Source organism: Giraffa tippelskirchi, chromosome 11, assembly GCF_054371585.1.
Source record: "Giraffa tippelskirchi isolate mGirTip1 chromosome 11, T2T-mGirTip1v1.2.pri, whole genome shotgun sequence".
NCBI classification, from domain to species: domain Eukaryota; kingdom Metazoa; phylum Chordata; class Mammalia; order Artiodactyla; family Giraffidae; genus Giraffa; species Giraffa tippelskirchi.
The window spans coordinates 53,484,007-53,509,203 of record NC_137285.1 but is presented as its reverse complement, the minus strand read 5'-3'; the positions used below and the strand labels follow the sequence as shown (position 1 = coordinate 53,509,203).

The window sequence follows — 25,197 nt, the reverse complement described above, 5'->3', positions numbered from 1 at the left end:
GCACAACTTACAGAGCTGGAAGCTCCATGTCTGGACAAGGAATGTAAACACACAGCTAGAATTTCTGGGTGAGAAGGCATTTTCCTGTTAAGTACCTCCTGACCTCCTCCTGTGGTTCTAAGGACACAGTTCGTGGCCTATATACACCTGGAGTGGGAAACATCAATCACTCAGCCCCCCTGCATCCACTCTCACAAACTACTGTGGACAGAAAATGCCAATATTCAGCAACTACATGGTTAACTAGGATAATCCAGTAATAAAATGAATGGCACAGTCCAGGAATTAAAGTGTGGGAAAATTCAGAAGCTAAGGAAAAACTCATGACAACAAGATTACAGAGTCATAGCACGATTATGATGTGGTAAACATGATTATGCTGCCATTAGTCACTCATGAATAAAAGCTTTACATGCTTTACATAGTAGCTGTCATCCTCAAAGCATTCCATAACTTGAGCAGAGGCTGACTAATTATGCGACTTGTTTCCTGCCAAAGGTCTTAGACCTGGACATTCTCAACCTTTAAAATAGAAACACTGCCCTTTTTTTTTTTTTTAAGGTCCAAAGTGACAGGCTGAATATGGCAGTGGAAGAGAATCTGGATGAGGGTGTTAAGATCTGCTTTTCCACGAAGACGTTTTCAGAGAAGGCAAACGAACACAGTGTGTATGTAAGAGACACAAACTACATTTCCAAGAGAGGTTGTCCGGGAAGGCCACGACCCTTACCTGTGGAGGAAATGCTTGCAAAAACTTCTTGCAGAGAAGGTAGCAGGGTGGAGGGCTCGGCCTTCCAGATGTTCTGCAGCAAGTTACTCACTTTTGTCACCTGCGAAACATATTCCCGCAGCTCTTTCTCCTGGGTGGACACGCACTGGAAGTGGCCTATCGTTCGAACCAGTTGTTGGCAGAAGGTGATGGACAACTTCCCCTTGGGGATGCACTGCACGAAGTCGGTTAGGAGGTCGCTGAGTCGGGCGCACAGCTGCGGCTCCGGCCTCTCGCACACCATCCGCAGCACCTCTACCTGCAGGAGGCTGAAGAGGTCCAGCACGGACGGGCAGCTCATGATCAGCTTCAGGCCGTTGTGAATGTAGTCCACGATGGCTACGTCCTTCCTGTCCAGCGAGTGGTAGCCCTGCTGAAGGAGACCCAGCACGAACGTCTTGTTGAAGAAGGACTCGAACTCCGGCCGGTGGTAGCGCGCGTAGGCCTCCAGCACTTGGTGGCCCACCTGCCGCTGAAAGGGGTCCTGGCCCTCCAGGATGAGCCGGGTCGTCAGGTCAAACATGGCCTCGCACTGCGCCTCGTCCAGCCAGTGCTCCGCCGACTCCACCACCTTCCGCACGATCACCCGCTTCAGGGGCAGCGGGTGCGAAGAACTCACCAGGCCCTCCAGGATCTTGTCCATTGTCGCCACGCGGCAAGGCCCGGGCCAGGGGGTAAGGAGCCGGTGGCCCACCTCGGGGCCAGGAGAGCCCCGGGGCGGAGGCGAACCTGGAGCGCAGCAGCAGCAGCAGCGGGACCGACCACCGCCACCGCCGCCTCAGTAGCCACATTTATCGGGCAGGGGGGCCCATCCGAGTCCGGGCGGGAGTTGGCAAGTCTGGGGCGCCTAAGAACCGGCCCCGTCAGCGCTGGGCCTAAGGAGCCAGAGGCCCACACTCCGCCGCCGCCGCCGCCCCGGGCCCGCGGTCTCTCTCAGCATCAGCGCGGAGGGGCCAGCGGGGGCCCCCCAGCGGCGGCGGGCACTCAGGACCCGGGGCTGCCAGCCGCCGGGTGAGGAAGCGCGCCTCCGCGTGCCGCGGCAGGTGTAGGCGTTCGGGCTCCAGCAGGTCCTGGGATGAAACCCGCCCTGGGTTGAGTCAGGAGCGGCTGTCACGAAAGGTGCCGGATCAGCCGGAGAGGAGAGGAGGCGGACACCCTTGACCCGGATTCAGAAGGCCCAGCAAACAGGAAGTGAAGGACGTCGGAGCCTCCGGAAAGGCCCGCCCCTCCGCCCTCCTCCCTACCCTACCTCTCTCGTCCTTCCCCTCTCTCCCTCCTCCGCCTCCGCCCGCCTGCACCGTCCCGGGCCCCGGTTCGGACCCCCTGGCGGTCCCGCCTCCTCGCTGCCGCGCAGGCGCGGCCGCCCCGGTGGAGTCGCGCGGCCACACCGGCGTCACTGGGGGTCACGTGTAAGTCATAGGCGGCTTTCCGGGAGGTGCGCCCGGGAGCCGCTCCGGAGAGCGGTGGAAGTGATGAGTCCAGGATTCCCACCTTCCGACCTCTTGTCGGTTCTGTTCGGGTCGGGTTACTTGTGAAAGGCCGAGAAAGTTTTACTTAGTTCAAGTCTTGTGAATCAGAGAGTTTTGGAAACGCGAACCGAAGAGCATTTGGGGGAGAAAATAAGGAAAAGGACTCAAAACTCGGATTGAAGAGAAGTCGTTTAAGGTCGTGGCTCATTCATCAAGAGATGAACTAGAGTTCCTAAATGCGAGTGCCTTTCTCTTAACGTATGGTTATTAAAGTAAGGGCGGTACTGGCGGCGGTATACTTTTAGAAAGGATCCTCTGTCTTTAACAGGTATCTTTTTAATGAGCTTTTATGGGATAGCTATCAGGGCTTCCCTGATAGCTCTGTTGGTAAAGAATCCACCTGCAATGAAGGAGACCCCGGTTCGATCCCTGGGTTGGGAAGATCCCCTGGAGAAGGGAACGGCTACCCATTCCAGTATTCTGGCCTGGAGGATTCCATAGACTCTATAGTCCATGGAGTCGCAAAGAGTCGGACATGACTGAGCGATGGGGAAACAATGACAGTTTGGGATAGCGAAGAATACGTTGTCCCCAGAATGGGAAGAGAGTAAGGAAAATGATAGGTGAGAAAGAATGACAGTACTTTGAAAATAAACCTGGTGAAATTTTCACAGTATTTATGTTATGCTGACACTGGTTAACAATAAAGAATAGATGGAGTCATCATGTTTGTAGTTTTTCAAGTTAAATTCCGAAGATTCTCAATAAGAATTTAGGCTTTCATCGGAGGCCTTTAAATTGAAAAATTACCTAATCATGGCTCCGTTAAGACTTGACTCCTATGATTGTGAAATCAGACCTTAATGACCTGTAATACAGACGAAAATTTAAAGAACTGGTTCATTTAAAATGTACAATAGAAAAGAAGCAGAATTATGAGTTGTTTACTTTGCTCAATGGTGTTTGGGTTTCTACCAATTTACAAAGTGGTTGCACGAATATATTTAACACATTAGTGAGGGTAATCTTGGGGCTTCCCAGGTGGTACAGTGGTAAAGTATTTGCCTGCCAATGCCAGAGAGGCAAAAGATGTGGGTTCAGTCCCTGGGTCAGGAAGATCCCCTGGAGAAGGGAATGGCAACCTGCTCCAGTATTCTTGCCTGGAAAATCCCATGGACGGAGGAACGTGGAGGGCTATAGTCCATGGAGTCTCAGAGTTGGACATGACTGATTGGCTGAGCACACACGTGTGGATAAGCTTGAAAAGAATAACGGTTTAAACAGGATAGAAGCTGGGTAGAGAAACTTGAGATCGAGTCAGTTTGTAGAAAGAGATTGAGGATAAAAGAGAAATGAGGTAATTGGTGGATGTAAAAGTCATACTAGAACTCAGGAATAGCTTCGGAACTTTTTCTTTTCCAATAGATGGAAAGTAAAACTACAGAGAAAAGTTTGATTTTGCTGGGAATGGTGCCACATTGGAAGACAAAAATAAGGTGAAAGTAAAACATTAAGAGGAATGAATGGTAGGATTGTGAATTTACTGATTTAATTTAAATTCTAAGATGTAAAGTTAACAATATTTAAATATTACACCTTACATCCTATGTTACATAATAAGGGAATGAGAGGAAAAGAGACAATATTTGTTATACATATTAATATATATTTGAAGCAAATATTTTTGTTATACATGCTAAGCAAATATATTACACATTCATAATGAACTAAGGAAGAAATGCTTGTGACAATAATAGTCCAGATTCTGTCACTGAAGATGTGATTATAGTTGGTATTTTAACAACCGTTTCCCACTGTCTATTCTGTATTCCCTTTGCCTTCAGCAAGTACCTCAGCTGGTTGTAGTTCTTTGCCTGGTGGAGTGACCCAAACAAACCTTCATTTCTGAAGAGTCTGGGCCATGAGTAGTCCTGCCTGGGTTGGATTGTTGTAGATTTACACCGGCTTTAATCACAGAGCATGGTAATACCAAGAGATGCCCTAAGGGATATCTTGTATTCCAGACAGAGTGCATTCCTTATCTCTATTATAGAATTGCTGTCCAATATTCTCTTGGTAGTCAGGATCAATCACCTCAGCCAACACAGTAGTACCCTTGTTTACCTGTTGGTTCATAGATACGAGGAATTCAGTGTGGCCTAGTGACATTCTCAACTTGAAATTCAGTGGAATCACTGTTGCATTTCCTGGTGGAAGCATTCTACAAGCAGAGCCTAAGGTCTCGGGAACAGGGAGCAAACATTTTGCTAATAAGTCACTAGGATAAATAGTTGAGTGGTACCATTCCCATTTCTACCCTTTTGTTTCTGGGCTTATGATTTCTGACTATGAGAGAAATGGCACTGGGTATTGGATGCTGATTCAAAGCATATAATCATTCTGGAAAACTTTGCTACAGTCCTGCAAGTTCTAGTCACCTCGCTGTAAATGCTGTTCTACTATTCTGTCCAGCCAGCTGCTTCAGGACAGTGGGAAACATAGAAAGAGCAGTGAATTCTGTGAATGTGGGTCCAGTTCCTCACTTTGTTTGTTGTGTAGTGAGTTCCTTGATCAGAAGCAGTGCTGCATAGAGTACTGTGATGGTGGATGAAGCATTCTGTAAATTCATGGATGGTAGTTTTGGCAGAAGCACTGTGTGCAGGAAAGGCTAATTTATATCTAGAGTCAATATTTATTCCAGTAAGAACAAAACATTTCTCCTTCCATGATGGAAAGAGTCCTCGGTAATCAACCTGCCACCAGGTAGCTGGCTAGCATTCAAGGCATGGTAACCCGAGGGTTGGTCTCTGCTGTTGGAAGGTTCAGTGCTCAGCAGTGGCCATAGCCAGGTTGGCCTTGAGGAGTGGAAGTGGAAGTCCATGTTTCTGAGTCCATGTGTAACCTCCATCCATGTCACCAGGGCCACTTTGTCCATGAGTACATTGGGCGATGATAGGGGTGGCAAGGGAAAAAGTGATTGGCCATAGACCAGGAATCATTCTGTAATCATATATCTGGCCATTTCTCCTTCCAATCAAAGTGAACAACCAGATTCCCTGCTTGAAGTCTGCCCACTGGCAGGATTTCCTTCACCATTGCCCTTCAGGGATGTCTCAGAACAAGGGATTGTATTACTACAGCCATCCACTTTTGGGTGGGGCTTGTATATTGTCCAAAATTATCTGTAAACAAGGCCAGAGTCTTCTCTTCCTCTCTCAGCTGATTTAGGGAACTCCCCATGAGGCCATTGGTGCAGATTTATTTTTTACTAGTATGCAAACGTCTTACCATTAAGTCTAGAGTAGTTCCTACCCCAGGTCCATCTTTAGCTCATCAGGCCCAATGAACATAACGCCATCAGTGTAATGGAGCAGCGTGCTATCTTGTGGAAGAGAAAGGCAATCAAGATACCTGTGAATTAGATTATTACCCTTTAATTAGAACTGGAGAGTTCATAGTCCCCTGAAGTAGGAGAGCGAAAGTGTGTTGCTGTTGGCTTTGCTAGCTGGAAACTGCCTCTGGTGGTCTTACCAATAGATACGGAGAAAAAGCAAACAAACAAAAAACATTTGTCAGATCAATAGCTGTGTGTCAGGTGCCAGGGGATGTGTTTATTTGCTCAGGCAATGGAGCTACATCTGAGTGAGCAACTGCAACTGGCCTTTCCACCTGATTAAGCTTAAGATGGTCCATTGTCATTCTCTGAGATGCATCTCCCTTCTGCACATTTTAAATAGATGAGTTGAATGTGGATGAAGTGGGAATCACCATGCCTGCATTTTTCAAGTTCTTGATTGTGGCACTAATCTACTGCAGTCTTTCCAGGAATAGGGCGGTGCTTTTAGTTTACTATTTTCTTAGGTAGAGGCAGTTCTAGTGGATTCCACCTTGCTCTTCCCATTTGAATAACCCTCACTCTGTAGGTCAGGGAGCCATTGTGGGGATTCTGCTAGCTGCTGAGTATATCTGTTCCAATAATTCTGGTATTGGGAAATAACCACAGAATAGGTTAGGAGACCCTCTGGGCTCACTCACTGTGAAACAGACTTGAGCTAAAATCCCATTGACCGCTTGACCTCCATAAACTCTTACTCTGACTGCTAGATCACAACGATGTTTTAGATCTCTTGGAATTAATGTCAGTTCTGAGTTAGCACTGACATTAGTCCCCAGAAACACTAATTAACCAATTTCCTTTTGCCCAATCACAGTTACCCTGGCAAAAGCTGTGGGTTACTTTGGGAAAGGTTGGGAGAAGGATTAAACAGTATAAATTTTTGGCAGTTCATCCAATGGGTTCTGGGTCTATGCTGCTGCTGCTAAGTCGCTTCAGTCGTGTCTGACTCTGTGCAACCCCATAGACGGCAGCCCACCAGGCTCCCTCATCCCTGGGATTCTCCAGGCAAGAACACTGGAGTGGGTTGCCGTTTCCTTCTCCGATGCATGAAAGTGAAAAATGAAAGTGAAGTTGCTCAGTTGTGCCCGACTCTTAGCGACCCCATGGACTGCAGCCTACCAGGCTCCTTCATCCATGGGATTTTCCAGGCAAGAGTACTGAAGTGGGTTGCCATTGCTCCCGGTCTATAAACCAGATCAAATCTAGGAAATGAATGAGGGACCTTGAGTCTGTCTTTTTATGATTCAGGTTAAATTTTTGTTCTCTTGACCTAAAATTTTCCTGCTTAGATCAAAAAAGAATTTAGTAGGCTTCCTATCTATTGCATTTCTAGGAATGACATGATCAACTAGCTAATGCCTTAGATCTGTACAAGTCTAACTATTCTGATTGCTGCTGCTTTGCTGTGCATCATGGTCACCATACTGTCCTTGCCTTTGGCAGATCCCTGCCAGCCAGGATATAATTACTCCCATTGCATTTAGGTTTTCCAATTCAGTGACAGCAATCCCCGTTGTAAGGTCTGGCCTAAAAAAGAGCAATCACAGAGTTCTTCAAAGATGTTGGGGTTCTTCTCACACGTCTGTTTCTCACGGTAGTGGTGAGGATATTTTCTGGACCCTCCCAGTGTGGATGCCTGGGTCTTAACTGACAAATCCACTCTAACATTTCAATCTCCCTAAGTCTTTGAATCTCTTCATTAAGTGAAGGCAGGTCTAGCATTTCTAATTTGCCCACTGCAGAGTGTCTGAGATCAGTAAGGGAATCAGTGTAGATGGGAGAGGAAAAAAAACAAAACTCTAAGATGGGTGCTTCAACATTAAGATATTTGGAAGACTAGGAAGAAATTTTTTGTTTCCTCCAGCCAAATGTACATGCACAAGTGCAAGCATAGAATAAGCAGAGAGGGTTGGACATTACCAGGGTTGTAGTTTAGCCAAGTACAGGGAAACAGGAAAAGGGCTGGAGAATTAAGAGTGTATGCAAAGGAGTGGTTGTGATTGACCATGCAATTTAAGCTGAATAAAGATAGAAGTTTAGATATGAGAGACAAGAAAAATGTATTAGAATCAATGAATTGTTGGTTCTGGTGAGATCAGAGGACTGTTGAAATTTTACAGTTTCCCAGTAGAAGTGGTGAGCTGGAAAAACAGGAGATGGTAGTCAGAAAGTGAGATGCCTCAAGTTGAGACGATTGAGAGGCAGTGTAGTTGTCCTTTGGCATCTGCAGAGGATTGGTTCAAGGGTCCCACATGGATGCCATAATCCATGGGTGCTCAGTCCCTTTTATAAAATGGCATTTGATTTGCATGTATCCTTTGTACATCCTCTTGTATACTTTAAATCATCTCTAGATTGCTTATAATACCTAATACAAAGTGCAGATGATCCTTGAGCAGTGTGGGTGTTAAGAGCCCTGACGCTTTGTGCATTGGAAAATCCATGTATAACTTTACAGTCAAAGTCAGAAAGAGAAAAGCAAATATGGTATATCAACTCATATACATGGAATCTAAAAGGATGGTACGGATAAACTTATCTGCAGGGCAACAGTGGAGACACAGCCATAGAGAACAGACTTGTGGAGACAGGGGGAGGAATTAGAGGGTGGGAGGAATTGAGAGAGCAGCACTGAAACCTATACTTTAGCAAATATAAAATAAATAGCCAGTGGGAATCTGCTGTATGACTCAGCTCAAACTCCAGGCTGTGTGACAACCTGGAGGGGTGGGATGGGATGGGAGGTGGGAGGGAGGTTCAAAAGGGAGGGGACATATGTATACCTGTGGCTGATTCACACTGATGTATGACAGAAGCCAACACAATATTGTAAAGCAATTTCCTCCAATTAAACATAAATAAGTTAAAAAAAACTTTGCAGTCAGCTCTCTGTATGCTTGGTTCCACATCCACAGATTCAACCCACTGTGGATCATGCAATACTATATTATTTAGTAAAAAATAAAAATAAAAAAACAACCCACATGGAAGGACCTGTACTGTTCAATTACATCTTGTTCGAGGGTCAACTGTAAATGTTATGTAAATAGTTGCCAGTGCATAGCAAATTCAAGTTTTGCTTTTAGAAACTTTTTAGAATTTGTTTCTGAATATTTTTTGATCCACAGTTGATTGAATTAGAGGATCTGGGATGCACAGGTATGGAGGGCTGACTGTAGTTATTGGGAAAGATGAGAGTTGAGGTACGGCCATGTGAATAAGTAGCTGGAATAAGGTGGAGAATAAAATCAGTGGAGGAGAGGTCAAGGCACGGAGTGACAATGTATTAGGCAGATCATCTGTGTGGATATTGAAGTCCACTGAGAGGAATGACAAGAGTAGGGTCTAAGACAATCTCAGGGAGGAAGGAACTAAAATCTCCAGGGAACAGGGCAAAGGGAGACTGGCCTGGGGACTGTTTGAGCACTGCAGCAGAGAAGGAGACTGAGTGCTGTTATTTGAAGTCATAAAACTTAAATAGGCAGGTTTATTGGGGAGAGAAGAGTGATCTGGAAGGAGCAGTGGGGAGCAGGAATGTCACCTCCATCTCCAGACTTAGTAGTAGTGGCTTTTCGGAGTTGAGAGGGCTGCAGGGTTGATCAGGTTTTAAAGCAAGAAAGGAAGGGAATGTTTACAGAGAAGGCGATTTTGCTGATGACTGTGCCTTACAGAGCCCAGTGGATAGTTTTCAGGTAATGGACAGGGGTAAGAAATGGGTCCGAAAAGATGTTCAGTCTTATGGAAATTAGAGTCCTGGAGATGAGAGTTAACTTTGGCTTCTTGTGACAACTAAAATCAGCAGGCTTAAAGTGCATAATGAGATTCACCCTGATGAAAGTCTTTGAAAGAAGCTTTAAGTTCAGAGTGGAAACCATAATGCAATAAGTGTGCGACCTCAGTGACTATTCAAGGACAAGTTTGGGCTTGGATCAGTCATGAGTGAAATGCCGGCTGGCAAATGTCTGCCTTGTAAAGGGTGCAGGGTGGTTTATGGGATTATGAAGGGATCTGAAGACCTTGGAGATTATCAAAGTTTATTATTCATTACCTTCAATTTACATCATCTAGCAATTATTGCTGCTATCTCAAAGACTTTCATCATCTGAAGAGGATCTTTCTCAAAAGCTAGGCAGTAATTTCCTGCCCTCTTGCATGAGAGGAGTTTGAATAGCAGCAGTATGTTGTCCATTTGTAGACATTTTACATATTGTTGCATTCAAACAGAATTTGAAACTTGAGATTTTGATTTTTTAAAAATAATCCCAAAACATCAAAGCAGTTGTAACTGGCTGAGCTTGAATTCCAAATAAAGAAACCATGGGGGGACCCCAGACCTAAAAAATGGACATAATGTTTATGAAAGTGAAAGTCGCTCAGTTGTGTCCGACTCTTTGTGAACCCATGGACTGTCCGTGGAATTCTCCAGGCCAGAATACTGGAGTTGGTAGCCTTTCCCTTCTCCAGGGGATCTTTCCAATCCAGGGATCAAACCCAGGTCTCTTGCATTGCAGGTGGATTCTTGACCAGCTGAGCAGAGAAGCCCAAGAATACTGAAGTGGGTAGCCTATCCCTTCTCCAGCAGATCTTCTCGACCCAGGAATCAAACTGGGGTCTCCTGCATTACAGGCAGATTCTTTACTAACTGAGCTATCAGGGAAGCCAATAATGATCCAGAAAGCAAAGAGAACTAGAGCCTCTTGATGAAAGAGGAAAATGAAAAAGCTGGCTTAAAACTCAACATTCATAAAACGAAGATCATGGCATCCAGTCCCATCACTTCATGGCAAATAGATGGGGAAACAATGGAAACATGAGAGATTTTCTTTTCTTGGGCTCCAAAATCACCACAGATGGTGACTGCAGCCATGAAATTAAAAGATGCTTGCTGCTTGGAAGAAAAGCTATGACCAACCTAGACAGCATATTAAAAAGCAGAGATATTACTTTGCCGACAAAGGTCTGTCCAGTCAAAGCTATGGTTTTTCCGGTAGTCATGTATGGATACGAGAGTTGGACCATAAAGAAGGTTGAATGCCGAAGAATTGATGCTTTTGAACTTGAGAGTCCCTCTGACAGCAAGGAAATCAAACCAGTAAATCCTAAAGGAAATCAGTCCGGAATATTCATTGGAAGGACTGATGCTGAAGTTGAAGCTCCAATACTTTTGCCACCTGATGCGACGAACTGACTCATTGGAAAAGACCCTGATGTTGGGAAAGATTGAAGGCAGGAGGAGAAGGAGAGGACAGAGGATGAGATGGTTGGATGGCATCACCGACTTGATGGACTTGAGTTTGAGCAAGCTCTGGGCTTTGGTGAAGGACAGGGAAGCCTGGCGTGTTGCAACCATTGGGTTACAAAGAGTTGGACACAACTGAGCGACTGAGCCAAACTGAGCTGAAGGATGGTTTTGCCGTTAATCAACAAGTCTGGAATATTCGGTCAACACCAATCTGACCAGAGGTAATCTTCCCCTGTGGGCCTTCTCCATCCCCTAGAGGAAGAGAGGCAATCTGCATGATAAAACCCTTGTAGTTCCTCCCCCCCAATCCCAAAATGTCCTCCAGCCTAAAGTAATTCCTTCTGTTGCTAATAGCTCCCTTCCCCTCCCTTCTTCCTATAAAAACCTTCCATTTTAAACAACCCATAGAAGTGCTAAAGACAATGAGAGAACCTTGGGGTTGCAGAGTCAGACACAACTGAGTGACTAAGCACAAACACAAAAGAGGACAGTAATATAGGAGATGGATGACAAAAATGATTAAGACATAGAAAACAGCAACGTAACAGAAGTACAACCTACCAACTCTGAACCATGAAGACAGATAATTTGAACAGACAAGTAAGGAGACTGAATCCATAATCATATAACTCCCAATCAAAGACCATGAACAGATGGCTTCACTGGTGAATTCTACCAAACATTTAACAATGAACTAATGCCAATTCTTCTCAGCCTCTTACGAAAAATTTAAGAGGACCGGACACTCCCAAATTTATTTTATAAGGCCAGTATTACCCTGATACCAAAGCCAAAAGAAGAAAACTACAGGCCAATATTTCTGATGATTGTAAGTGTAAAAATCCTTAACAAATAAAAATCAAATCAAGTTCCACAGCACACTTGCAATGATCATACACCATGATCAAGTGATTTTTATATCTGGGATGAAAGTATGGCTCAATATACACAAATTAATAAATGTAATATACCACGTTAATAGAATGAAAGACAAAAATCATATAATCACCTCATTAGATGCAGAAAGAGCATTGACAAAATTAATTTTTTTCATGATAAAAACTGAAAAATTGAGTATAGAAGGAACTTCCTCAACCTAATAAAGGCCATACATGACAAACCTACAACTAACTTCATACTCAATGGTGAAAAATCAAAAAATTTCCCTCTAGAATTAGAACAAGGATGACCACTGTCACCATTATTCAGCATAGTACTGGAACTCCTAGCCAGAGCAATTAGGCAGGAAAAAGAAATAAAAAGCATTTATGTTAAGAAGGAAAAAAATAAAACTGTTTGATGGTGACATGATCTTGTATATTGAATATCCTAAAGAATCCACCAAAAACTGTTAGAACTAAGAAATGAATTAAGTAAAGTTGCAGAATATAGAATCAACATACAAAAATTATGAAGAATTCTATACTTTAATGATGAACTGTCTGAAAAAGAAAACAGTCTCATTTATAATATCAAAAACAATAAAATACCTAGGAATAAATTTATTCGAGAAAGTGAAAAGTCGGTACTCCAAAAACTAAGTCTGTACTCCAAAGAAATTGAAGAAGACATGAATAAAAGGAAAGATATTCCATGCCCATGGATCTAAAGAGTTAATATTATCAAAATGGATGTACTGCCTAAACCCAGGGTATCCCCAACAGGTATCAGTCTGTGGTCTCTTAGGAACCAGGCATCAGAGCAGGAAGTGAGCAGGGTCAAGTGAGCAGAGCTTTACCTGCCACTCCCCATTTTCACATTACCACATGAACCACCCCACCCCCTTGGTCTGTGGAAAAACTATCATCCATGAAATCGGGCCCTGGTGCCAAAAAGGTTGGGGACCACTAATCTCAATCATATATAGATCTAATGCAATCTCTATCAAAATTCCAATGGTGTTTTTCAGAGAAATAGAAGAAACTATCTTAAATTTCATGTGGAATCACGAAGACCTCAACTAGCTAAAGGTATCTCAGAAAGCTGGAGGCATCACAATTTCTGATTTCAAATTGTGTTACAAAGCTATGGTAATAAACACAGTAAGTTCTGGCAGAAAACAGACACATAGACCAATGGAGCATAATTAAGAGCCCAGAAATAAACCCATGCATATATGGCCAACTAGGGAGCCAGGCATTCTCAGTGAGGAAAGATAGTTTCTTTAGTAAATGATTTTGGGTGAATTTGGTATTTACATGCAAAAGAATGAAGCTACACCCTCCTGTCACTCACAATGTGTAACTATAAATGCATTAAGTTAACATAACACCTGAAATTATGAAACATTTTTAGAAACAAAGCTCCTTGAAATAGGTCTTATCAATGACATTTTTTGGATGTGAATCCCAAGACACAAATAAAAAAAGCAAAAATCAGTCATTTTCCCAAAGAAAACATACAGATGGCCAAAAAGCATATGAAAAGAAGCTCTATATCACTATCAGGAAAATGCAAATCAAAACCGCAATGAGTTACTGTCTCACATCTGTTATTAAGATGGTTGTTCTCAGAAAGACACATGCTGGCAAGGATGTGTAGAAAAAGATATCTGGTGCACTGTTTGTGGGAATGTAAATTGTTCAGTTCAACAGCTCAGTCGTGTCCGACTCTTGCAACCCCATGGACTACAGCACGCCAGGCCTTCCTGTCCATCACCAACTCCTGGAGTTTACTCAGAGTCATGTCCATTGAGTCAGTGATGCTATTGAATCATCTCATCCTCTGTAATCCCCTTTTCCTCCCACCTTCAATCTTTTCCAGCATCAGGGTCTTCCAATGAGTCAGTTCTTCGCATCAGGTAACCAAAGTGTTAGGAGTTTCAGCTTCAGCATCAGTCCTTCCAATGAATATTCAGGACTGATTTCCTTTAGAATGGACTGGTTGGATCTCCTTGCTGTCCAAGGGACTCTCAAGAGTCTTCTCCAGCACCACAGTTCAAAAGCATCAATTCCTCGGCACTCAGCTTTCTTTAGAGTCCAACTCTCACATCCATACATGACTACTGGAAAAACCATAGCTTTGACTAGACAGACCTTTGTTGGCAAAGTATTGTCTTTGCTTTTTAATATGCTCTCTAGGTTGGTCATAGCTTTTCTTCCAAGGAGCAAGCGTCTTTTAATTTCATGGCTGCAGTCACCATCTGCAGTGATTTTGGAGCCCAGAAAAATAAAGTCTGTCACTGTTTCCACTGTTTCCCCATCAATTTGCCCTGAAGTGATGGGACCAGATGCTATGATCTTCGTTTTCTGAATGTTGAGTTTTAAGCCAACTTTTTCACTCTCCTCTTTCAATTTCATCAAGAGCCTCTTTAGTTCTTCTTCGCTTTCTGCCATAAGGGTGGTATCATCTGCATATCTGAGGTTATTTATATTTCTCCTGGCAATCTTGATTCCAGCGTGTGCTTCATCCAGTCTAGCATTTCTCATGATGTTCCCTCATAGCTCAGTTGGTAAAGAATTTGCCTGCAATACAAGAGACCTGGGTTGGATTCCTGGGTTGGGAAGATCCCTTGGAGAAGGAAATGGCAATCCACCCTGGTATTCTTGCCTGGATCTCATGGACAGAGGAGCCTGGCGGTCTACAGTCCATGGGGTCGCAAGAGTCGGATATGACTCAGTGACTAAACCACCACCACTACCACTTTGCATATAAGTTAAATAAGCATGGTGACAATATACAGTACTCCTTTCCTGATTTGGAACCAGTCTGTTGTTCCATGTCCAGTTCTAGCTGTTGCTTCTTGACCTGCATACAGATTTCTCAGGAGGCAGATCAGGTGGTCTGGTATTCCCATCTCTTTAAGAATTTTCCACAGTTTGTTGTGATCCACACAGTCAAAGTCTTTGGCATAGTCAATAAAGCAGAAGTAGATGTTTTTCTGGAATTCTCTGGCTTTTTTGATGATCCAGCGGATGTTGGCAATTTGATCTCTGGTTCCTCTGCCTTTTCTAAAACCAGCTTGAACATCTGGAAGTTCACGGTTCACATACTGTTGAAGCCTGGCTTGGAGAATTTTGAGCGTTAGTTTGCTAGTGTGTGAGTTGAGTGCAATTGTGCAGTAGTTTTAACATTCTTTGGCATTTCCCTTCTTTGGGATTAGAATGAAAATGGACCTTTTCCAGTCCTGTGGCCACTGCTGAGTTTTCCAAATTTGCTGACATATTGAGTGCAGCACTTTCACAGCATCATCTTTTAGGATTTGAAATAGCTCAACTGGAATTCTATCACCTCCACTAGCTTTGTTCGTAGTGATGCTTTCTAAGGCCCACTTGACTTCACATTCCAGGATGTCTGGCTATAGGTAAGTGATCACACCATTGTGATTATCTGGGCCGTGAAGATCATTTTCCTATAGTTCTTCTGTGTATTCTTGCCGCCTCTTTATATCTTCTGCTTCTGTTAGGTCCATACCGTTTCTGTCCTTTGTGTCCATCTTTACATGAAAATTTCCCTTTGTATCTCTCATTTTCTTGAAGAGATCTCTAGTCTCTCCCATTCTATTGTTTTCCTGTATTTCTTTGCATTGATCACTGTGGAAGGCTTTCGTATCTCTCTTTGCCTTTCTTAGGAGCTTTGCTTTCAAATGGGTATATCTTTTCTTTTCTCCTTTACCTTTAGCTTGTCTTCTTTTCTCAGCTATTTGTAAAGCCCTCTCAGACAACCATTTTGCCTTTTTGCATTTCTTTTTCTTAGTGATGGTTTGATCCCTGCTTCCTGTACCTTGTCACGAACCTCTGTCCATAATTCTTCAGGTTCTCTATCATATCTAATCCCTTGAATCTGTTTGTCACTTCCACTGTGTAATCGAAAGAGATTTGATTTAGGTCATACTTGAATGGTCTAGTGGTTTTCCCTAGTTTCTTCAATTTTAAGTCTGACTTTGGCAATAAGGAATTCATGATCTGAGCCACAGTCAGCTCCCGGTCTTGTTTTTGCTGACTGTATAGAGCTTCTCCATCCTTGGCTGCAAAGATATAATCAGTCTGATTTTGGTATTGACCATCTGGTGGTGTCCATGTGTAGAGTCTTCTCTCATGTTGTTGGAAGAGGGTGTTTGCTATGACCAGTATGTTCTTTTGGCAAAACTGTTGTTAACCTTTATTCCAATTTAAATTGGTATAACCACAGTTGTAAAATTATGGAGGTTTCTCAAAAGATTAGAGATACAACTATAATATGATTCACCCATCCTACTGATGAGTGTGTTTTGAAATGAAATCACTATCTCAAAGATATATCTACACCTTCATGTTCACTGTAGTGTTCTTCACAACAGTCAAGACATGGAAATAATTTAAGTGTTCACTGACAGATGAATGGATAAAGAACATGAGATATATTTGTAGAGTGGAATATTATTTATCCAGATAAAAGAAATCTTGCCATTTGTGACAAATGGAGAGACATTGAAGGCATTTTGCTAAGTGAAATGAGTCAGAGAAAGAAAGATAAATGCTTTATGACCTCACTTTTGGAATCGAAAAGTAACAAACTCATAGAAACAGAAAGGAGAATGGTAATTGCCAGGGGCTGAGGAATAGGGGATATAGGGATATATTGATCAAATAGTACAGACTTCAGTTAGAAGATGAATAAATTCTGTGAATCTAAGGTACTACAAGGTGACTCTAGTTAACATTATTGTAGTGTATGATAGGAAGTTGCTATGAGATTAGAGTTTTAACCATTCTCACTCCAACAACAAAGACAAAGGTAATTATGTGAGAGGAGGAACATTTTAACAATCTTATTGCGGTAAATATTTCACAATATATATGTTTAACAAAGGATCACGTTGTACACCCTAATCTAAGTCTACGCAGTGTTATGTCAGTTATATCTTAATAAAGCTGGAAAAAATGATAGTACTTATTAGTACCTACATGTGAATGACAAAAGACAGAGATTAGAAGAGTGGATTAAAAACAATGTAATCCAACTATATGCTGTCTCCAATTGGTTTATTTTACATCCAAAGGTGCAAAGAGATTGAAAGTGAAGGAATGGGAAAAGATATTCTATGAAAATAGTAACCAAAAGAGAGAAAGTGTTGCTATACTTCTATCAGACAAAACAGACATTAAATCAAAAAAGGTTACACGAGACAAAAACATTTAGAAAAGTTTAAATGCAGCAAGAAGATGTAACAACTACTTATACACTTCATGATATCGTCAATATATATGAAGCAAAAACAATTAAAGTGAGTTATGCATAATGCTAAGTGGAGTACATCAGGTAAACACAAATACTGAATTATTTTATTTATATGTGGAATCTAAAAAATCAAACCCAGAAACAGAGCAGATTGGTAGTTGCCAGAGGCAGAGGTTGAGGGGAGGGGGAAACTTCCAGTATAAGTTTTGTGGATGTAATGTACAGCATGGTGAATACAGTTAAAAATACCATATTGTATATTTGAAAGTTGCTGAGAGTGAGTCTTACAAGTTTTCATCACAAGGAAAAACCTGTAACTATATGAAGTGATGGATATTAACTAAACTTACTGTCTTAATCATTTTGCAATATATATGCATGTCAAATCATTGTTGCACACCTTAAACTAATTCAATGTTGTATGTCAATTATAAAACCAGAAAAAGTAAAAGGAGAAACAGTTCTATAATAGTTGAAAGACTTCAATACACTCTCAATAATGGATAGAACAGACAGAGGTTAAGTAAGGAAATAGAAGACTTAACACGATCAGTTCAGTTCAGTCGCTCAGTCGTGTCCGACTCTCTGCGACCCCATGAATTGCAGCACGCCAGGCCTCTCTGTCCATCACCAACTCCCGGAGTCTACCCAAACCCATGTTCATCGAGTCGGTGATGCCATCCAACCATCTCATCCTCTGTCGTCCCCTTCTCCTCCCGCCCCCAATCCTACCCAGCGTTAGGGTCTTTTCCAATGAGTCAACCCTTCGCATGAGGTGGCCAAAGTATTGGAGCTTCAGCTTCAACATCAGACCTTACACTAACTATATCTCATAGATACCTGCAGAACACTGTATCCAGCAAAAATAGCAAAACATTCTTCTCAAGGTCACATGGAAAAACTTCCCGGTTATGTATATAACACATTCTCAGTAGTTTCAAACAGCGCACAAGTATCTTCTCTGATCACAAAGTGATGAAATTAAATGAACTATCAAGCCATAGAAAGACATGGGGGAAAATGCATATTGATTAGTGAAAGAAGCAAGTGTGGAAAGGCTACATGTTTTGTATTTTATAACCCCCACTGTATGACATCCTGGAAAAGGCAAAACCAAGGAGAGAATAAAGAAAATCAGTGGTTTCCAGAAGTTTGGGGAACAGGAGCTGAAGAAGTAGACCACAGGAAATTTTTATGTTAGTGAATCTATTCTAGGTGATACTGTAATGATGGACATGACATTAGGCATTTGTTAAACCCACTGAATATAGGACATAAAGTAAACCCTAATGTATCATATTGTTTCATTGATTGTAACAAGTGTGTCACATTTAGTTAATAATAGTGTATAAACCTGGAGGAATAGGAAATTCCTTTAAACTTTCTGGGGAATTTTTCTTTAAGCCTCAAAACTGCTCTGAAAAATGAAGCCTGTTTTGAAAAACCAAGACCCATTATGAAAGATGCTGCTTACTTCTCTTATTCTGGGCCCCAGAAATTTATTATAAGGACAGGCAGGATTTTTCAGTTCTGGAATTTGATTTTACCATGCTTGCAAGCTAAAAGCAGGCATGTTACTGTTTTATCAGTGCATGAGCATCAGTATGTTGGCATTAGTTCCCCTTGCCCCTGATTCATGTGAGAGTACACTGAAAGGGCCTAGTGGGGAGCCTACCCATGCAGTCAGTTATATTCTACCCAGACTCGGGGATCCACTGTTTTTATAGCAAGCAGCAAGCAAGTGTGCTGTTTCTTTGTGATGGGTGCATTACCTTATCTCTCAAGATTGGTCTCTGCAAACACAATTTTGAGAAATGGCCTGAGCAGAGAGCAGTCAGAGCTTTGCATGCCTTTCACACCTTGCAAAAATGTGCAGGATGCTAATTGCCAGTGGCAGATTACATCTCCCAGTAGGTCCTTTCAGTTCTGATATCTCCAATGATACTTAGAGAATTTCTTCATATTGGGATTTCTAAAACAACAAATATGCGTATTCATGTACAGTTGACTTCCATATACGTATATAAAATATAAGTATGAATTATTCACAAATGGGATACTGATGCCAATTTTATTTACCTTCTTAATAAGCATTCTTCTGCGTTCTGGTCCAATCTAGGTTTTTTTTCTTCCAAGTCCTCCTGATCATATTTTGGAGGGTTCCATTCAAATCTGCCATAGAATGGTGACCTTTTTTGTATCAAAGCCTTTATTAACTATTTACAGAAATGTCTTTGCCTATACATCTGAAGTTCCTAGAACAGAGCTTACTTTAAATATGGCCCTTTCCTCATGTGGCTTCTGTGCACCTTGTTCTCTTTGCCATGTCCTGTTTTCTTCAAGGCTGTAGTCTGCTCCGTTTAGCAGGAAAAATACTTCCTGTTTGGTATCTAGACTGAAAACCACAATGGGCAGGAACATGGCTACCATAATGCTTCTTGGGTAACATTAGATAATCTTCTATGTTCCTGTGTCAGTGCCAGAGACATTGATATTTAATTATTTTATTCTCAGTATTGTGTGTGTTGTAAAAATCCATGGAAATAAGATTTCGTATCCAATATACAGATGATTTTATTGAAAAGGGAATGGCCATAATGAATGAAATAAGACTAAATTGAGTGCCTATGGCTTATAACTTTTATGTAATAGAGGCTGTGAAAAGCCTATGTCATTTCTAAACATAATTTCAAATCAATACTCGTTCATCCTCCAAAATAATATTTTAGCCCTATTTGTTAATTATTGCTGTACGCAAAGTTTAATTAACTTGTATCTCTTCTTTTGCTTTGCTTATCCCTATTGTTTATAAGATAACAATAAGGAGATAAAATAACTTATGTGATATGATCACAGAGAGAAAAAGAAACTCACCAAGCCTCTCGCTAATTTTCCTAGAACTCCAGTTTTATTTAACTGTTTCCTAACTGACCAGCGCTATGTCTCTTTTGGGGGCAGCACATTCCATTGCTCAGTGGAATATCAGATGGTCATTACATGTTGAGAAATGGAGGAAAAATAATAGTTTTCTCTATTTTTACTTCTCCTGAGATTAGCAGCTCCCTCAGTGCAACTCATGCATATTTAGAAACTGCATTAACATTTTGAGCGCCATTTTGGTGCTTCTTAATAAATTATGCTTTTATCACACTAAAATAGCACCCGGACGGACACTGTAGTGAGCTTCCAGAGACGGGAATGTAGCAAGGAAGTGTTATTTGGAATTAGGAACAAGAGCTCAACTGGAGAGTTAGACTGCCTGGGTGTAAAACTTAGTGCCACAGTTTACTAGCTGTATGACTGGGAAAACTTAATCTCCAGGCTTCAGGCTTCTTATATAATGGCAAAAAACATAGAACATAGGGCTTTTTTGATGATTAAATGAGATAATCCATGGAAGACACTCAGCTTAATTGCCGGTCACATAATATGCACTCTGTAAATGATAGCGCTTACTGTTTTTTGGTATTATAATAATATATTATTAATAGTTGCCAGCTTAATGAGTGCTTGCTAACTGAGCTTGGCACTGCATTTTCACAAGCATGGACTCATTTAGTCCTCACTAGTGTCCTCTGATGTAGTAATCTTAACACAAACATTGTATTCTCCAGTCAGACAAGAGTCAGAGATCTCACTGGCATCATTGGGTGACATGATAATTTGGCATAATTAACTTTGCTTCAGATTTGCCAGGAGATTTGTCATTATGTTCATAAGGAGATTCAACTAGGTCAGTGTCCATCTTTTCTAGGGGCCTCCCTTCAGTAAAGGGAGAGAATGGATTGTGGAAATACTGCTAGCTAGTTTCTTCCCAGGCAGGCACTGGCATTATTCCCATTTTAAGGTGGAGGAAACTGGGGCACAGAGAGGCTAAGTTAGTTGCACCACATCTAGTAATGATGGAGGCTGGATGAAGATGATTATGATTTATGGAATACCCACACATACGGGGCACTGGAGAAGACTCTTGAGAGTCCCTTGGACAGCACAGAGATTGAACCAGTCAATCCCACAAGATATCAACCCTGAATATTCATTCATTTGAAAGACTGATGCTGAAGCTGAAGCTCCAGTACTTTGGCCACCTGATGCGAAGAGCTGACTCATTGGAAAAGACTCTGGTTTTGGGAAAGATTGAAGGCAGGAGGAGAAGGGGATGACAGAGGATGAGATGGTTGGATGGCATCATTGACGCAATGGATGTGAGTTTGAGGAAACTCTGAGAGATAGTGAAGGACAGGGAAGCCTGGCATGCTGCAGTCCTGAGGTTGAAAAGAGTCGAATACAACTTAGCAACTGAAAACAACAACAGACTCAGTTTGTCCAGAATCAATTAAACTCACATTTCATTTCTCAATAACTTAAAGTTTTAAAGAGGATATTCTGATAGATACCTAAAATATACAAATATACAGCAATACATTGAGAGGATATTATACGAACCTGGTCTTCTGGTTTTCCCTGTCTGATGAATGGCACCACAATCTAGCTCTGCAAACCAGAAATCTAGGAGTTGTCTAAGACATTTCCCTACATTCCTCTTTTTCATCTCCATGTCAAATACCGCATAACAGATTATGCTGCTTTGACCTCTTAAATAACTTGCTCCACTTTTTTCTGTTCCCTGGTCCAAGTACTACCTTCTCTCTTCTGAACTACTTCAATAATAAATTTCCAGGTAAGAAAATAGCCTATAACACCAGATTCTTAAAACATGGTATCCACACCACTTGCAAAATAATCTTTCAAAATGTAATATGGTCATATCATTCCTCTACATAAAACGTATTAAAGTTGCACATTTCTCAAAGAACAGAAATTTTTATTATGGTCTATGAGACGCAGCATGGTCTAGCTTCCAGCCATATTTCTGAGCTCGGTTCACACTATGCTCCCCACATGTTCTTTGTACTCAACCCACGCTGACCATTTTGCAAACTCCTAATTTCATTGCTTCTTCCTTTCAAATCAGTCAGTTCAGTTCAGTAACTTAGTTGTGTCTGACTCTTTGCGACTTCATGGGCTGCAGCACACCAGGCTTCCCTGTCCACCACTAACTCCCAGAGCTTGCTCAAACTCACGTCCATCAAGTCGGTGATGCCATCCAACCATCTCATCCTCTGTCATCCCCTTCTTCTGCCTTCAGCCGTTCCCAGCATCAGGGTATTTTTCAATGGTCAGTTCTTCACATCAGGGGGCCAAAGTATTGGAGTTTCAGCTTCAGCATCAGTCCTTCCAATGAATATTCAAGACTGATTTCCTTAAGTATGGACTGGTTGGATCTCCTTGCAGTCCAAGGGATTCTCAAGAGTCTTCTCCAACACCATGGTTCAAAAGCATCAATTCTTCGGCATTCAAACTTCTGTATGGTCCAGCTCTCACATCCATACATGACTACTGGAAAAACCATAGCTTTGACTGGACAGACTTTTGTTGGCAAAGTAATGTCTCTGCTTTTTAATATGCTGTCTAGGTTGGACATAGCATTTCTTCCAAGGAGCAAGCGTCTTAATTTCATGGCTGCAGTCACCATCTGCAGTGCTTTTGGAGCGCTGGAAAAGAAAGTCTGTCACTGTTTCCATTGTTTACTCATCTATTTGCCATGAAGTGATGGGACAAGATGCCATGATCTTCGTTTTATGAATATTGAGTTTTAAGCCAGTTTTTTTCACTCTCCTCTTTCACTTTCATCATGAGGCTTTTTTGTTCCTCTTAGCTTTCTGCCATTAGGGTGGTGTCATCTGCATAGCTGAGGGTATCAATATTTCTCCTGGCAATCTTGATTCCAGCTTGTGCTTCCTCCAGCCCGGCATCTCACATGATGTACTCTGCTTATAACTTAAATAAGCAGGCTGACAATATACAGCCTTAACGTACTCCTTTCCCAATTCGGAACCAGTCTGTTGTTCCATGTCCAGTTCTAACTGTTGCTTCTTGACCTGCATACAGGTTTCTCAGGAGATGGTCTAGTATTCCCATCTCTTTAAGAATTTTCCAAAGTTTTTTGTGATCCACACAGTCAAAAACTTTAGTCAATGAAGTAGAAGTAGATGTTTTTCTGGAATTCTCTTGCATTTTCTATGATCGATCGGATGTTGTCAGTTTGATCTCTGGTTCCTCTGCCTTTTCTAAATCCAGCTTGAACATCTGAAAGTTCTCCGTTTATGTGCTGTTGAAGCCTAGCTTGGAGAATTTTGAGCATTACTTTGCTAGCATGTGAGATGAGTGCAATTGTGTGATAGTTTGAACATTCTTTGCCCTTTCAAATAGTTTCTGCATATTTTTTTGCCTTTTGATCCTTTCTCATTTACTTGGTTGTTTTAAAAATTTATCCTTCTGACCTTAGTTCATTTATGTTTTCCTCAATGAAGTCTTCTGTCCCTGCCATGAAAGGCCAAATTCCCCAGTTCCAAAGCATTGCCTTTAGGTAATTTTACTGAAAAACAACAAATTTAGGGTCAGTCCCATGAATGACAAATTTGCTAAAAACCAATTTAGCAAAAACCAACTTTCAGGAGACCAGTTCATCACCCTGGTCAAGGATGTGTTTTTGCAGCAATCTTTATGGAAAAGTTCAAACCTAAAGACAGTAACTACATATAAGAAGCAACCCACCATTTGCTTACATTGAAGTACTGGATCATTGGGCTTTAGAGAAGGACTTAGCACCTGAAATGTGAAAACATGAAATTGATATCCAGCCCAGACAGACTGTCAAATTGGAAGTTAAAGAGCTGTCATGAAAAGATTGCGTTGAAACTTCTGTGAAATGAAGACTTCAAAAAATCCTCAATAATTCAGTAAATTGGTCATTTGATGAAGTGACGATCTGAAAGACTACTTTTCATCAAATTGATTTTCTAGAAATTGGTTTTGGATGAACTGTCTTTCACTGAATTTTCTGTTAGGGAATTTAGTGAATCAGTCATTTGGAAAATTGACTTTTGGCAAATTGGCCTTCTTATAGCATCATGTTCCTCACCTTGCAACATTTTTCATAGTTAATGTTTTCAATTTGTTTGATGATAATTGGATTGGTGGTGCTTTCCGGTGATTGTACGTAAGCATCACCAAGGAAAGGGAAATACTGTTTTTATTCACCTTTTATTCTCAGTTTTTGGCACATAGTAAGTACTCAATAAACATATGTACAATAAATTAAAAAGTAACACATTGTCATTGTTCAGTTGCCAAGTTGTGTTCAACTCTTCAAGACCCCATGGACTGCAGCACACCAGGCTTCCCTGTCTTTCACTATCTCCCAGAGTTTGCTCAAACTCATGTCCATTGAGTTGATGATGCCATCTAACCACCTCATCCTTTGTCACCCCCTTCTCCTCCTGCCCTCAATCTTTCCCAGCATCAGGGTCTTTTCCAGTGAGTCAGTTCTTTGCATCAGGTGGCCGAAGTATTGGAGCTTCAGATTCAGCATCAGCCTCAGTCCTTCCAGTGAATATTCAGGGTTGACTTCCTTTAGGATTGACTGGTTTGATTTCCTTGCTGTCCAAGGGACTCTCAAGATTCTTCTCCAGCCCCACAGTTTGAAAGCATCAGTTCTTTGGCGCTCAGCCTTCTTTATGGTTGAACTCTCACATCTGTACATGACTGCTAGAAAAACCATAGCTTTGACTATACTATACAGACCTTTGTCAGCAAAGTGATGTCTCTTCTTTTTAATACCTGCTATCTAAGTATTAAAGGAGCAAGCGTCTTTTAATTTTGTGGCTGCAGTCACCATCTGCAGTGATTTGGAGCCCAAGAAAATAAGGTCTGTCACTGTTTCCATTGTTTCCCCATCTATTTGCCATGAAGTGATGGGACTGGATGCTATGATCTTAGTTTTCTGAATGTTGAGTTTTAAGCTAGCTTTTTCACTCTCCTCTTTCACCTTCATCAAGAGGCTCTTTAGTTCCCTCTTTGATTTCTACCATTAGGGTGGAGTCATTTGCATATCTGAGGTTGTTGATATTTCTCCCAGCAATCAGCTTGTGCTTCATCCAGCCCAGCATCTCACATGATGTACTCTACATATATGTTAAATAAGCAGGGTGACAATATACAGCCTTGATGTACTCCTTTTCCAGTTTGGAAGCAGTCCATTGTTCCATGTCTGGTTCTGACTGTTGCTTCTTGACCTGCATACAGGTTTCTCAGGAGG

General features: G+C 41.8%; 2 protein-coding genes across 3 annotated transcripts in view; one reads left to right on the top strand and one right to left on the bottom strand.

The window, feature by feature from the left end:
* USP38 (ubiquitin specific peptidase 38) overlaps window positions 1-1,944 on the bottom strand; it is a 34,455-nt gene extending 32,511 nt beyond the window's left edge. For both annotated transcript variants that reach the window (XM_081543556.1, XM_081543557.1), the window contains exon 1: window positions 731-1,944. In XM_081543556.1, the coding sequence (XP_081399682.1) occupies window positions 731-1,412 (682 nt within the window). In that variant the 5' untranslated portion in view covers window positions 1,413-1,944. The remainder of the gene's footprint in view (window positions 1-730) is intronic.
* Window positions 1,845-25,197, top strand: part of LOC145525214 (uncharacterized) — a 223,098-nt gene continuing 199,745 nt past the window's right edge. Inside the window, exons 1-3 of the mRNA XM_081538041.1 lie at window positions 1,845-1,853; window positions 1,889-1,899; window positions 1,942-2,178. Of these exons, the coding sequence (XP_081394167.1) occupies window positions 1,845-1,853; window positions 1,889-1,899; window positions 1,942-2,178 (257 nt within the window). The remainder of the gene's footprint in view (window positions 1,854-1,888; window positions 1,900-1,941; window positions 2,179-25,197) is intronic.